The sequence below is a fragment of the Argiope bruennichi genome, chromosome 1 (genome assembly GCF_947563725.1).
Source record: "Argiope bruennichi chromosome 1, qqArgBrue1.1, whole genome shotgun sequence".
NCBI lineage: Eukaryota > Metazoa > Arthropoda > Arachnida > Araneae > Araneidae > Argiope > Argiope bruennichi.
In genome coordinates this window covers 96,124,233-96,138,938 of record NC_079151.1, presented here as the reverse complement: position 1 = coordinate 96,138,938, position 14,706 = coordinate 96,124,233, and the positions used below count along the sequence as shown (strand labels likewise).

Genomic DNA, 14,706 nt, shown 5'->3' with positions numbered 1-14,706 from the left:
ACTATAAGAAAAATCAACAATTTACAAACAACAAATAGTTAATTTTTTAATGCAAACATTTAAAGAATTAATGAAATTTACATCCTTTTCTTATTAATTAATTCAATATTGAATAATTCAATATATTTGAGATATTCTCTTTGTTAAAAAAATCATTTAGAATGTTGCAAATTTTCACCGAAATTTTCATTAATTCCTTTGAGATATAAATAAACAATTTAATAAATATGATAGAATAGGATGAATATAATGAGACTTATTTAGCAAGTACATTGTGATTTGTACGTTGTTTTCTTTAATATGGCATTCTGTTAAGCTGCTAATTCATGCCTATTAATTTCTTAATTATTGGATGTATAAATATAGCTCCACCCATTTTTAATCGCTGACGCTAATAATACCATTTGTCTACAAATAAATCGAGGAAGCTGTATTTGAACAGTTTGACAACAACTTAAAAAAGTTACTGTATATCCACTGATTAATATTTTTAAAAAACAATTTTTTTTTAAATTAAAAAAGAAACTGGAGTTTTTCTCTAAACAAAGAGGAAATGTGAGAAGCTCTGTTACATTATTTCATTGCAAAAAAAAAAAAGAAAAGAAAGAATTGAAGTAGAGAGACACAGTGGCTGAAGTAGGATATAATGGGAAACATGTCTCATCGAATGTAACTTTCAGATAGATTTTAGACATAGAAAAAGGATTTCAACATATATGACAAAACAATCCCACCGGAGAGCACCTCAGGTTTGAAGAAGAGAAGCTCCCAGCATAGTGGCTGGTTCTCGCCATCCGGATGAGCACAGAAATGGTATGGGATCGGTTACACTCTTCAGATTATGGTATATAACTCCCACTGGAAGGATTGTAAAGTAACCAGTGATGGCATTTAGGACCCAAACTCAGTTCCTGCTAATGCGGTCCGGTTATTCAAATTTAATTCGAAAACCTTTTATAAAACGGGGTGGAGTAGCTTTGTGTGTTTAAATGACAAAGGGAGGTAAACCTTAAAAAAAATCAAAGATGCAGATTTAAAAGAATTACTTGCTGAAGTCTTCAATGGTGAACAGTACAAGTATACTGTTTAAACGAAGTACTTGTCCTTGGGAAATGTCCAGGATATATCAAAAGAGATGGCAAGGTTGCTTTATAACACCAGAATGCTCACTTACAACTTTCCGGGACACGGGAAGAAATCTTAGTATCCCTTTCATGGGATGTTTTGTCTGATCCACAGTATTCACTACATGCTGCTCCTTCAGACTATTATTTTTTTTCTTGCATACCTCCGAGTCTTTTCGGGGGGGGGGGGTCGATTCCCTCTCGGATATTAAAAAGTGGCTTGATAACTGGATTGCAACTGAAAAACTGAGCATTCCTTTTTTTTTTTTTTTTGAATTCATTAATTATCCGAAAAGCAAGAATATGCTGTCATTTCTGAAGGGGAATATTTTGAACAAAACAATTTCTAACTTTTATAATTAACATTTTTTGTTTAACCTGAAATAGGATGGAATCACATTCATATAATCAATATAAAAATTGTAAAAGTCACAAATATCCAAGATTGCACCGCTTTAATCAAGGGAGAAAATAATTTACAGATATAAATTCAATTCTTTTGAATTAACTGGAATTCAACATCTCCATAAGAATCCATATCAACGCAAAGATGTGGAAATTAACACAATATTTTTGTAAGCATTTACTTTGTAATTTCATGAAAAGAATTGAAAAATAACTAACTGATGCAATAAAAATAACGATTTTAATCTATGTCTATTAATATAAAACTATCCACGAAATTGTAATTTATCTAAATATAAAAATTATATTATGCTATATGTATTGGGATGAAAATTCAAGAACACAGATTTTCTGTATACTAATTATACTAGAAACTTAAAAAAAAAACGGTTGTCATAACATTTGCTACACGAGATTAATAATCTATCTGTCCTTATAATAAAGAGGTGTGTGTCCGCGCCTGTCTGTGTGATTATTTTAGAAAATGTAACACAATAAACGTGCTGTATTGTCATTGCGACCAAACAATGTAAACAAAAAAAAACGATGAAATCTTTAAAATTGCGATATTGTAATTAATTTTAAACAAAAGTGATACATTAAAAGAACTATCAAATTTTGTGAAAGGTATACTTTACGTTGATGAAATAAGTAGATCCTGCAAGACTTAATGGAATATCGTATGGAGCGGAATTTTAAACTACTTTCACTCTATTTTCCTAAATTACTTTACCAGACATTCATTCATTGAGTACAAAAATATATAATTTTGCAATTATTAAATTGCATCACGTTCAGTTTTGTAAAGACTTTGCATATTTAAAGGAGATGAAAAAAAAAATCAATTTATTTCTTTAACTACCTTCTCCTGCCTGGAAGAGAACTCAATTAACACCGTGTGGTCAAACCGAAAGGATAGCAACACCATCATTCACCTGTTCTGACAACCCGTTAGGGCGACCGCTACACGAAGATCTAAATAATTATAGGTCTTCCGAGCCGTTTAATGGCACAAAGTAACGGCCTAATTATTATTCTTAGAATGTCTTCGGAGCTTGAAACCCATTTAAATTAGTTTTGGACATCCTTTAAGAGATTCTGGAGGGTGGATGGGAGATTAAGTGTCCTTCCCGATAAGGTGACCCCCGCGGTCGATCTTGTCAAGATAATGAAACTATTACTTGTTCATTTGCCAGGCATTTCCACCCTTACTTTCATTATCTCTGGCAGTCAAAAGAGAAAGGAAATGGTGAGGATGTTATCTCAAGTTATGGATGTTTCTGCCTTGGATGCAATCGATGATTGCAGTTGATATGAAATTGAATGTTTGTGCCAGAAGTGATAGATGTCAGTTGTGTCAGACGTTATTGATGTTGGATTGTGTTCGTGACAAATGCCATTGAAGGAGAGATAAAATGATAAAGATACTTAACTGGATTGTAGATAAAATATCTAACAGATAAAAGAAAAAAATAGAAATTAATGAAAAACGCACGGTATTTTTAAATTTCAAATATAATTATTAATTTGCCTTCATATTACCTCCCGAAACTGTTTTTCACCCAGCAATGCTATTAAAAATCAGAGGTATACTTAAAAATTATAATCATATATACATCAATATATTATAGTCAATTCATACATGAATCAATCTCTTTTGTTGCAGGATTGAAAATACACATATTCAGAATAAAATTTAAAGTGAAATAATATAACTTAAATAAGAGTATAGTACAGTCATGAGGTATGCAAGCAATACCCTCTAGCCAGAGGCCATGCGGGAAATTTGATGGGACACCGATGAGCAATCCCACCTAGCACGAAAGAGCAAACGACATTTGATGACATTGGACATTTGAAAATCACAAAGAACCTTCGCTTACTGGTACATAAAAAATAGAGAAAACGCTTATTGGTACATAAAAAATAATTTCAAAAAAACACATTGGAACATAGAGATCGTGGAAATCGACTCCATTAATTTTCGTCATGATATATTTAGGCAAATGATATATTATTTCTAAAAATTTATTTGTAACGCTTTCTATTTATTGCAAAAATATAAGATCTTTTTCAGCAAAAACCCATTCAGTGCATTTCAGTTATTATCCTTATTTTTCTTTAATGCAAGAATTAAAAGGATGTTTTACCACACCACAGTTTAAATTAATGTGCATATATAACTTGCGAACTATTCTAATTAGAATTTTTGGGATTGTCAAGACTTGGAAAATTGCACGGTTTTTTTCACATATGTTTCTAACGAAAACTTATTTGTAACGCATGTTATTCATTGCAAATATAAAGTCTCATTCAATACATTTCTCGCTTATATATGGTTATGCTTTCCGGAGCCTTTCAAACAAAATCAACAAAAATAAATATTTTATGAATGATTTTTTATGACTTATAAAGCCAAATGTGGTTTTGCTCCTTTTTTTGTATAATACTTTCTAAATAACGTCAAATGCACCAAAATTATCTGAATTGATTAAGTTTATTCTCATATCATTCAAATTATGCCATAAAAATTTTGCAGCTAATTGAAATCAATGTTCAATTATTTTATCTTAGAATATAAATACCACAGGCGTTCTATCTAATTTCTCTAAAATACGATTTTTTTTTCATTTCACCGAACTGCTATATATTAATTAAATATTAAAACATTATTCTGGTATTCATTATAATTTATCTTTTACAGTTTTTGTATTATTTTGAAACTTTGAAAAATATATTAATTTATATTTCAAAAAATTATGTATTTATATAAATAAATAGTATTTATATTTTACTCAGTAGTCTTTTTTAAATACTTTTTTTTAAATTCTGGATGTTATTTTTTTTTTCTGTATGGAAAAAAAAAAAAAACTGGAATAAATTTTCTTGGAAGAGCCTCTGAATTAAATGTTTTTTTTTTTTTTTCAAGTTGTCAGAATTTGCTTCATAAAACTGCTTGCACAAACAACTAAAATCAATAAAAAAATACTAGATGTAGGAAAAATATCCCCTTCCCTTGAAAGCTGTATTGCGTAAGAAACCCTAGTGGGCTTAATCCACCCTTTTACAAAGTGTATAATATCAGTGAGATAAAGTGTATTATATAATTTATAAAAAAATCATATTTTTTTTTGACAAAAATCTGAAATTATAAAGCAAGATTTGATATTCATTGATTAAAAATATTTGGTTACATCAGACAGATACCGAGAATTCAGATGTTTCACACTTGAATGATCTTAATAGAGTAATAATATTCTCAGGAACGATTGAATCTTCAAGACTAGTCAAAGGCTTTTAATAATATTTAATGGAATAAAAATATCTTCTGGAATGATTGAATCTTTGACACTAGTCAAATTCTTACCAAATACCTTTAATCAGTATTTTATTCTCAATTAACAATATTTCATGCTAAATTTTGATATCAGACAAAAATTCTGGCATTTTTGAAAGAGATTTATGATTAAACTTATTGAAACTAAATGTTTTTAATTCTGACTCATAAAAAATATCGTCTGCTATCTTTTCTTTCATCAGTTGTTTTCACAAAACGTCAACATGAAATTCGATTTGCACAAAAAGTCTTTCTTAAGCTCAGGAACTCTAAACTATGACATTCAAAAATTGATTACAAAAAAAAAGACTTTATTTTCGGAAGTTGTTAAGCTTTTAATATTATAAGCAGAATAAAAATTCCAAAGCATCTTAATACCTCTTGATCCCACAAGACATTTTTATTTAATGTTTAACTATTAAACAGTTTAAATAATTTCAAGTATCTTTAAAATATTTCAGAGAAGCCACGCTTACTTTTCTTTGCATACGTAAAAAAGATACTTTTTAACAAATGTTAAGCTTTTTCACTAAAAAAGGTAATCTTCTTGTCGTTCATTCAGTAAATTCTAAGCCTTTTCTTCTTTTCAAAGCATTAAATCTTAGAGAAACACCATCAGTGTGGCTGTTTGAAGACACAACAATTTACAGACATGAGCTTCGATTATTAAAAAAAAGAATTAAGCCTAAACTTGAAAGATTAGATTCGTGTTCACAAACTTGCAATAATAACAAATTACAATTTTTTTCTAAAATTTTCTTACTTCCAGAAGGATATCCACGAAGTATAATGGATAATTTTTATATTATTCCATATTTTTATGAGCAAGTAGTACATTTAGGTAATCTTTCGAAAAGTAGTTTTTAATGATTGCCTTGACAATTTCGAAAAATAATTATATGATGGAAATTTTTAAAGCTTTTAACTATCCTAATAACCTGTTTTAAGGAAGAATTTCATTTTTCATAGATTATATTCATAGAAAAATATTATTAATTGAATTTTAATGAAGCTGATATATATATATATATATATATATATATATATATATATATATATATATATATATATATATATATATATATATATATATATATATATATATATATATATATATTTTATAAAATAATTTTTATTCAATCCCATTAAAAGTGATGTAATTTCTCGAAAAAAAATCTCAGTAAATCTTACTTACTAATTATCGTGTATAATTAAAATTATGCTTCTAATTTTCTTTTTATGTTATTAAATAATATTTTCAGTGTAGTAAGCAATTAAGTATATATTTATATTATATATAATATTATTTTTCATGCATTATATATTTATATATAATGTATTCGAGACAAAATACAAATAACTAAATTTTCATTGAAGAAATTTGATACAAACTATTCCTTAACTACATAATTAGTTCAATCTCACTAATTAGATATAACTTTTGCGTATTAATTAGTTAACGTGGAACAGCGCAATTTGTATTAAAATTATTCTCATAAAGTAGAATAGTATTAAAAAAAAATAGTATTTATCTTTTTATGTAGATTTTGCAATAACTTAAAAACAACAATAGAATATAAAATAAGCAGCTGCAGACAAATTATATCAAAAAAAGTTATTAAACGTTTATTTAGACTAATCTGTTATCATGTTTAAGTTCGTGATTTTCATCACATCACAAATGTTTTTTTCGATTCATTCCATATAACCATTAGTATTGTTATGAGTTTCGAGTAATTGTAATATACCATATTTATTTCGAGAAATCTTCTTAATCAGATAACCTCTAGGAAAATATAAACAAATGACGGCAAATATGGTACTGTTTGTTTCAGTATCCTGAGACGGTATCCCAGCCACTTTTCGACGATTCTATCTCACTAAGGGGTGAGACACGGAAGGACGAGCTCGTTTCCGGAATGCTTCATTATTCTTAGACCTCGATTCCTGTACTAATAGACACTTTTCGTTCAATTCTTTTTTCACGTATATGTGAATATCGTGTCATTTCTGAGCTTATTATTTTATTTTAATTTAATCTGTGAATAAACCGACTTTACGTTATTGTTAAATGTAAACATCTCCTTCGTTCATCTTTCCTCTCATTCCCATTTTGAAGAATTAAACCCATTCTTATGCATGCTCAAAAGTGCGGAAGATTTTAGAATCCGTTGGCAAACAATAGTTGCACATTTTTTGAGATACAAAGCCATCTATGAATGAAGTCAAAAACTAAACTGCTTCATAAAAATGGCGGGGGAATTTTACACAATGAGAAAAATTTTAATACGAATCTTTTTTACTCAAATTAATTGATCTTAAATATAAGTTTGTAAGTATTTCCAAGACTTTTTGTTCCGCCCTGTATTTTATAATTGAAGGCAATAATTTAATAACGCCGGCGTCCTGGCATAGGAGTAGCGCATCTTCCCCGTGATCTGGCCGTCCCGGGTTCGAGTCCCGGTTTGGGTATGGTTGCTCTTCCTGTTCTATCTGTGAGATTTGTGAATGTACCCTCTTGTAAAAAGGAGTTGTGCAAGTGAATGAGTGCTGAGTGAGTAGTCAAGTCGTACTCTTGGCCTAAGTTGGCTCTACGATAAAAACAAGAGGCTCTCCCCCTTAGGCTTAAATCGGCTGTCTTTGAACAGAGGGCTTGTCCGTGGAAAGAGCCATAAGAAACAACAACAATAACTTAGTACTAATCACGTTTTTAAATAATTTACAACTTTGAAATTAGACTCAATTATGCAAATGGCAAAATTGATTACAAGATGAATATTAACCATATATAATAGCCAATGTAATACCAATATAACCCTATCGGGAACCATTTCAAAAATACAGATTGTAATATATAATTATTTACACAAAATTGCTAAAATAGGTTATAAGTTTTTTATAAATATTTTGATGTTTAATATTTGCGGAATAAGTAATCATTTATGGAGAAGATTGGAATTAATAATACCCAAATTATTACGCATGAATTAATGTAATAAAAAAGCAGGATTCCATCATTAAAGACAAGACTGCAAGAATCTACAAAGCACTGATTCATCCAATTGACTTTGTGTAAATAACTATATATTACTATCTATATTTTTGAAATAATTCCAAATGGTATAACTAATTTCAGTAATAATTCTGATCTTATAAAATTCTAATAAAATAAAATTAACTGTTATTTACATATACATTACAGACACGTTTATCATAACTTTTTTTTATCATTTTTTTGTAAATATTTATATATTACTTACCAATGGTATAACTAACTTCAGTAATAATTCTGTCTGATAAAATTCTAATAAAGTAATGACTAATTTATGTTATTTACATATATATTATAGACATTTAAATGATTTAGTATGTAATTAAGGAACATGAGCGAAGCTGTTAATTAATGTAGAAAGTTCTTCAATCTCGATAAATATCTATTATGTTTCACATTATATTCCTTAAGAAAGTGCAATAGCATTAAAGTGTTAGAAAGTATTTTAAAATGGAGTTATGCATTCGTGCGCCATCAGCTAATTCATGAATTTCATATATACTGTTAATAACTACACCTAGTAATATATGTAAAATATGTTGTATATATATATTATAATGTAAATAATGATTATTATTATTAAAATTGATTATTATTTCATAATAAAATAATTTATTATTAAGTAAAGTATGTTGAGAAAAATTGAAACAAACTTACTTTTATTACTTACACCATGATTAACTTTGAAAAATGCATCATCAATTCTTTTTCTTTTTTTCAGTATTTTTTTTTTTTTGAAAAAATATATATTGAAATTTGTTTTCGAATGCATAGCTACTTCTAAGTATAATGCTGGTCAGATTAAATTATAGTTAAATTGTAATTAATAAATTAATGGAACCTTGGTTATTATTTGAACATTTCAAACTATGGTTTAATTAATGGTAAACATTGGTTATTACTGGTACCATTTCAAAGTGGTATATTTTTACATAACAAAATAAGGTACTTATCTAATGTTCCAAATATTTTATTGTTGATTATATAATCACCATGTAAGTATGATCTAAATATACTTACATGGATTATAATCTTAAATTGTAATCTTAAACTATATTTCCAATAAAAAGTAATCAATCCTTTTGATGGTGTATCTTTTTTAACACTTATCATTTTATTATCTTTAAAGACCGAATATACTCCTTTGTTACCTGAATAAATAAAAAGAACAGTTATTTATCCAATGATCAAAGCTATTATTTCGATGCTCTAAAAGCATCCGTTACAAAACAGAAAATGCTTGAAGAAAAATTTGAAACGTAGCACCAGTTTTCAGAAGTAAAAGAAAAAGGTAAAGAATAGCTTTTCTTTTCTGTCAAACAAGCGAAATCTTATTTTTTAAAGTTTTCTTAAGGATTGCTCTACAACTTTAAGATCACGCTTCGACCAAATACGCGCCAAAAATCACGTTTCTTCCTATCTTTTTTTTTCTCTTTTTTTTATTACTATTTTTTTCATTTGTTCAAAATATCATTTTTCATATCATGAGATTTCTCCCCCATATTTTTTTTATTGTTTTCTTTTTCAGGAACTCTCTTCTTGGTTAACAAGTGTCAGTCAAGAAAACTAGAAGAATGTGGGGGGGGAAACAAAGTAAGAAAGACAAAAAAAATCTGGAAGTCAACTCAAAAACGAATGCACAGTTTTCTTCTAGCTAAAGCCTGAAGGTGAAAAGTCAGCAAAGTCGTCCCCCCTCCTCTATAACAAACACCCATGGCAAAGGCGATATATATGTGTTTTTTTTTTTCCTTCCTCTGTACGTTTATTTTGTTTTACTTCTCTAACTTTTCCTTTTTCACTTTAATCTCTGCAGAGAAAAGAATAATGCTAAGCCCAACAATGGAAAAGAAAACGCCTACTAGAGCAGCCGGCTTAGCGAAAAGTCTTACGTTTATTTTTCTTGTTTCCCCGGATTTCTCCTGTTTTTCTACCCTTGAACCACGACCTAAAAGACAGGCCTCTCCCATGTCTCGGATGCGGATTAGTGTCATATTTGTGATTTCAGTAACTGGCCTTTTTAAAGAGAAGAACACTCAAAAAGGGGAAGCCAGAGGAAATAAACAAAATAAAAAACGGACGTTTCTTGTAATTTCTTTCCGTTTATTTGAACGGTGCGATATAAAAGTTTCCAGAAGTAGTTCAATCTTAATTAATTATTGGATGATGAGATATTTCTAAAAAATTGGGAAGAAACGAGAGAAAAGAAATATTTTATGGCTTTTATTCTGTATTTTAAGGATTATATGAAGTCTCTTATTATTTCTAAATTCTGAAGTATACTTCTACATGATAATCATTTGTTTGTTCGAGAGTAGAACAGTACAAGGATGTAGGTAGGTTCCGCCATCTGGGGGATGTGGCGAGTGTAATGTACCTGGGTCCACAATTTGAGGAGGCTTTCATGGACATCAAGTTTAGTTTAGTTATATTAACGTCCTGTTTTAAAGCAACACTAAGGCTATTTTGGGACGGACTTCGTAATTTTAAACCGCTGTCAAAATGAAGAGGTCGACACCTGATCTGGCACAAAGAACTATACATTTACTTCTGTTTCCCTTTTTTACATTTTTTAATAATAAATGTTCGTTTATTTCACAGCGCTCTAGAACATTTGTTGACGAAAAAATAGGTAATAATTAATAACTGAAATCGATGAGCGATAGGAAACAGTTATATTAGTATCTGAATATCAACAGTATTAAAAAAGTAAAATTAAATAACTTTTTTACTTAAGAAAGTTCTGAAGAAATCGATTATTAGACTGCAGAAAAATCTTAACCATGCATTCAAATTATTATTCAATAAAAATTTGAAATTATTCAACTATTCAAACAAGTGATTAAATAAATTTAGAGTGAAACTGTCCATCAGAAGGTGGTATATTTCGAATTTTTTGTGATTGAATCATGTCAATTTGTATTCAATAAAAATCTGAAGGGTAAATACAGTTTGCTCTCACTGGTATTGCGTCTTGCTATTAAATTTGCATTAGCTTGCAAGAGCGAATAGTATTTGCACAGAAAAATCCAAGATAAATATTTAAATAGACTAAACAGTGAAAAATTACATAATGTTCTGAAATTTCTGTGAAATAAAATATATTTAATAGCGATTTGAATCTTTGGAGTGAAATGTGATAGAACAGTGCAATTTAAGCATGGTATGCATTCGCCTATTGTTATTTTATTTATAAAAATTACTCTGAATCATACAGCAGCGGTAATGAAAAAAATATTTAATATAGTCGCGATACTCTTGTGTGTAAAAGTAATTGCTAGAAAAAAACTGAAATGAATTGGTGTTAGATACGTTTAGAAATGACTGTAAAAACTTATAGAATAGAAAATATTGTATCAGCATAAAAGTGATACAATTGAAATACTTGATTTTTTTTTAATCTTAGAGTAGTTGATAGATGGTTTCTGTGAAATAATATGATTCAAATTATTGGAGGGAATCATTAAAATTTTGTTTAGTTTTTAATTAAAAATTTAATTTAATTCTTAAAAAAATATTTTCCTTCCCACGAAACTGTAAAATAATTTCCCAGGAAATACTTACATGTAAAATTTGTTAACACTAGTTTCATACCTTTACCCTCTGGAGTATATCAAAAAATGTTTCTGCTATGGATATGGTGTAGCACAATTTTTACTAGCCTATAAGCATTACCATGTGAAATACTTTCCAATGACTCTCCAATATGCTAAATATTCCAAACGATATTGTTTTGGTTTTTTTACAATATTAGACTGATTATTGGTGAAGTAATGTAATGTAAATCTAATATCCAACTAAAATTTGAAACATAAGAGCATTTACGTGTCCCTGAATTAATTGTATTACAGAATATGCACCGAAATTTAGAATAAAATTCTCACTAGAATTTTTTAAATTAAGATTGTACAAAAAATAAAATTTTGAATATTATTATTACGTTTAATTGCTGTGAAAGTATCAATGAAGTCCATACCTTGGAAGCACGTAGAAATTTCCAAAAACTCATGGACATCGGATCTCGCGATGGACTCTGAAGGCGCTGATTTGCGTGTGTGATGGGACAATCCACAAGTCTTGAATCTACGGTCATAAGTCACAGATCTGCAAATGAATTCTTCTGCGTCATAGCACTGTTGACGGCAATCTTCGATTGATTCTCCTGTCGTTATTTTTTCTGTCAATAAAAGCTTAAATTTCTTGATGAGCTTTGTATTGCAGAATCCTCTTGGTTCTAGAATGAAAAGAGATTTGTACATTAGAAAGGAAAATGAAATATATGGTGTATGAAATAATGCCCTGCTAATAAAATAAAAACGCAATATTTCTTGAAAATAATATTTGATAATTAAAATGAGTCATTTGTAGTTGAAAAATTTAGATAAATGTAATGATATTTTAAATATAATTTAGGGTGTACGTACACACTAGAAGATTTTTTTAAAAAAATTTTAACTTTAAATATCCAGTTTAATTAAAAATCCAAAAATCCAATCACAGTAGGTCATTAATATATGTTTAAACTCATTTCAGTGAGAAAAAAACCATATTACACTAATTATTAACTAATAAAATAATATTTAATGAGCTAATTAGCCTATTTTTTGAAACATGATATCTTAAATTCTAATTTGTACAGACACACAATTCTAGTTGGAAATTATGCCTAATATTAATCTTCATGTTGTCTGCCTCAATCAAGTAATAAAAATCTATAGTTTTTTTAACAATTTTTTCATCAACGATGAATAGAAAAAGCGATATTTTTTCTGTAATTTTAACTTTTGAATAGCTATTAAAAATTATTTATATAAATATAACTTTGATTGAGGCACAAAACATCCACAGATTATTTTGATATATAAATAATTGTATTTGGTCAATTTCTTGTTCAGTTATGATCGTTTGAATGAAGCAACATAGTGGAAAAATATCATTCTTCATAAAATGAGTTAAAAAAAACCCGGAACTATAGTTTTTAGTGAAAGTACCTCAAGAAAAATAATTATGAGAAATATTCCGAATATTTACAATATCTTGGTATCGTTTGAAAGCTAAAGGATCAGAGAACATTTTGAAGCAATAAAAAAATATTCGAAGTTTCAAGTGTGTACGTACACCTTAAGTCCCAATTAATTCCCATATTTTTATCTTAATTTAATCCATATTAACTTCATTCTAAAATATTCTCTTATTTCCTGAACCAATTCCACCTTTATACATTTAATTAGTGCTACACGATCTCTATAAAACTGTTCACTTCAGCAGGTTCTCACGGTCTAAGCGAAAGTATAAAATTCCACAATGCTTTCAACATTCTTTTAACGATGCCTAAATTTCCCTTTCCTAAGTCTACGCTTGTCAAAGAAATCCCACTCAAAATCTCATAGTGAAACCACTAGATGGAAAATTTTTGTATCTTTTGCATTTGTATCACTATGAAAACGGACGTCAATTATATCATCGCTTCTTATACATCAATCTTTTGTAGGTGATTAGACATAATGCATCTTTATAAAAGCAAAAGGTATTGGCTTTACATGTATTGTCTTGAAATTTTAAAATTTTATATCGTTATTTCTAATATAAATCATATAATTTTATTTTCATATTTTATTGAATCATATTTGGTCTCTTTTCATGTTTTTTTATTGATTAATAAGTGGTAATTTCTTTACCTTGCTTCACAAAACTGCAGATTTTGATATTTTACTCTCACTTAACAAGAGTGAAACATATATAATTTATTATATGCATCTTATGACAAAATACCTTTATTATCTATTATCTGAAATTTTTTCTTTTGTTCGCTTGCATAATTTATACACCGAAGTATATTATTTTTTTAATACACTAGTAATTATTTTTGATATGCATATTTCAAAGCTTATATTATCTTTTCTTTTTTTTTTCACATTGACACATTTTTTCATGAATTATTTTTAAATATAATTATTAAGTAATATTATTTGAATAAACTTTTAACAAGCAAATCATAAAATTTTAAACTATAAAATTTATATATATTCTTCGTCCCAGGAAGATTTTTAGGTTAGAAGATAATTTTTTAAGATTAGAAGATAATTTTAAAAAAAAGAAAATAATGGCTTATAGACAAATTCTTTTAATTATTAGTATTTTATTATAATTAATAAATTCAAAACAAAAATAGAAAGACCACGGCCTTTTTATTCCCATTCCTTGTTAAAATTTAAAACTTGCGCTAAATTATTCTTTAATTTATAACCGAATAATGGAGTAATACAAAAAAAAAAATTCTCATTTTATCAGAAATAATTTCCAAATTCCAAACCAATTAATGAATTACTTTTTTATTAAAGAATATTTCCTCTTTTTATATTAGCATGCATTCTACACACGAAGAAACAGCTATGAATAATCTGGTTATTGTTATATACATCAATTCTCGTTTTCATTTTAATTGTTTTCTATTTTAGACCACAGCTACATTAGTTTTTTTAGGCTTTTAAAAAGGGTATTCAATATTTAAAAGAAATCAAGCTATTTAAAATATAATTAATTGAACACATTTAATCTTCGCAAGCAAAGAAGATTAAACTTTATTCGTTAAAATTTTTTTTCTCTAAACTATTGCTATAAAAGTTAATTAATTTATCGATTTAAAATGAAATGCTATTCATTTCACTTTAAATTGGCTAGCATTTATTGTGGGGATAATTAAAATACATTTTTCAGCGAAAATAGCATTGAAAATTTTAATGGCGGAATTTTGTTTGAGTATTTAATGGGAGCGTTATTAGAAATTTTAA

The 14,706-nt window shown here is 27.9% G+C and overlaps 1 protein-coding gene across 2 annotated transcripts in view; it reads right to left on the bottom strand.

The window, feature by feature from the left end:
* LOC129962605 (uncharacterized) overlaps nt 1-14,706 on the bottom strand; it is a 294,801-nt gene that overhangs the window by 146,955 nt on the left and 133,140 nt on the right. For both annotated transcript variants that reach the window (XM_056076468.1, XM_056076553.1), the window contains exon 8: nt 11,892-12,149. In XM_056076468.1, coding sequence (XP_055932443.1) covers nt 11,892-12,149 — 258 coding nt within the window. The remainder of the gene's footprint in view (nt 1-11,891; nt 12,150-14,706) is intronic.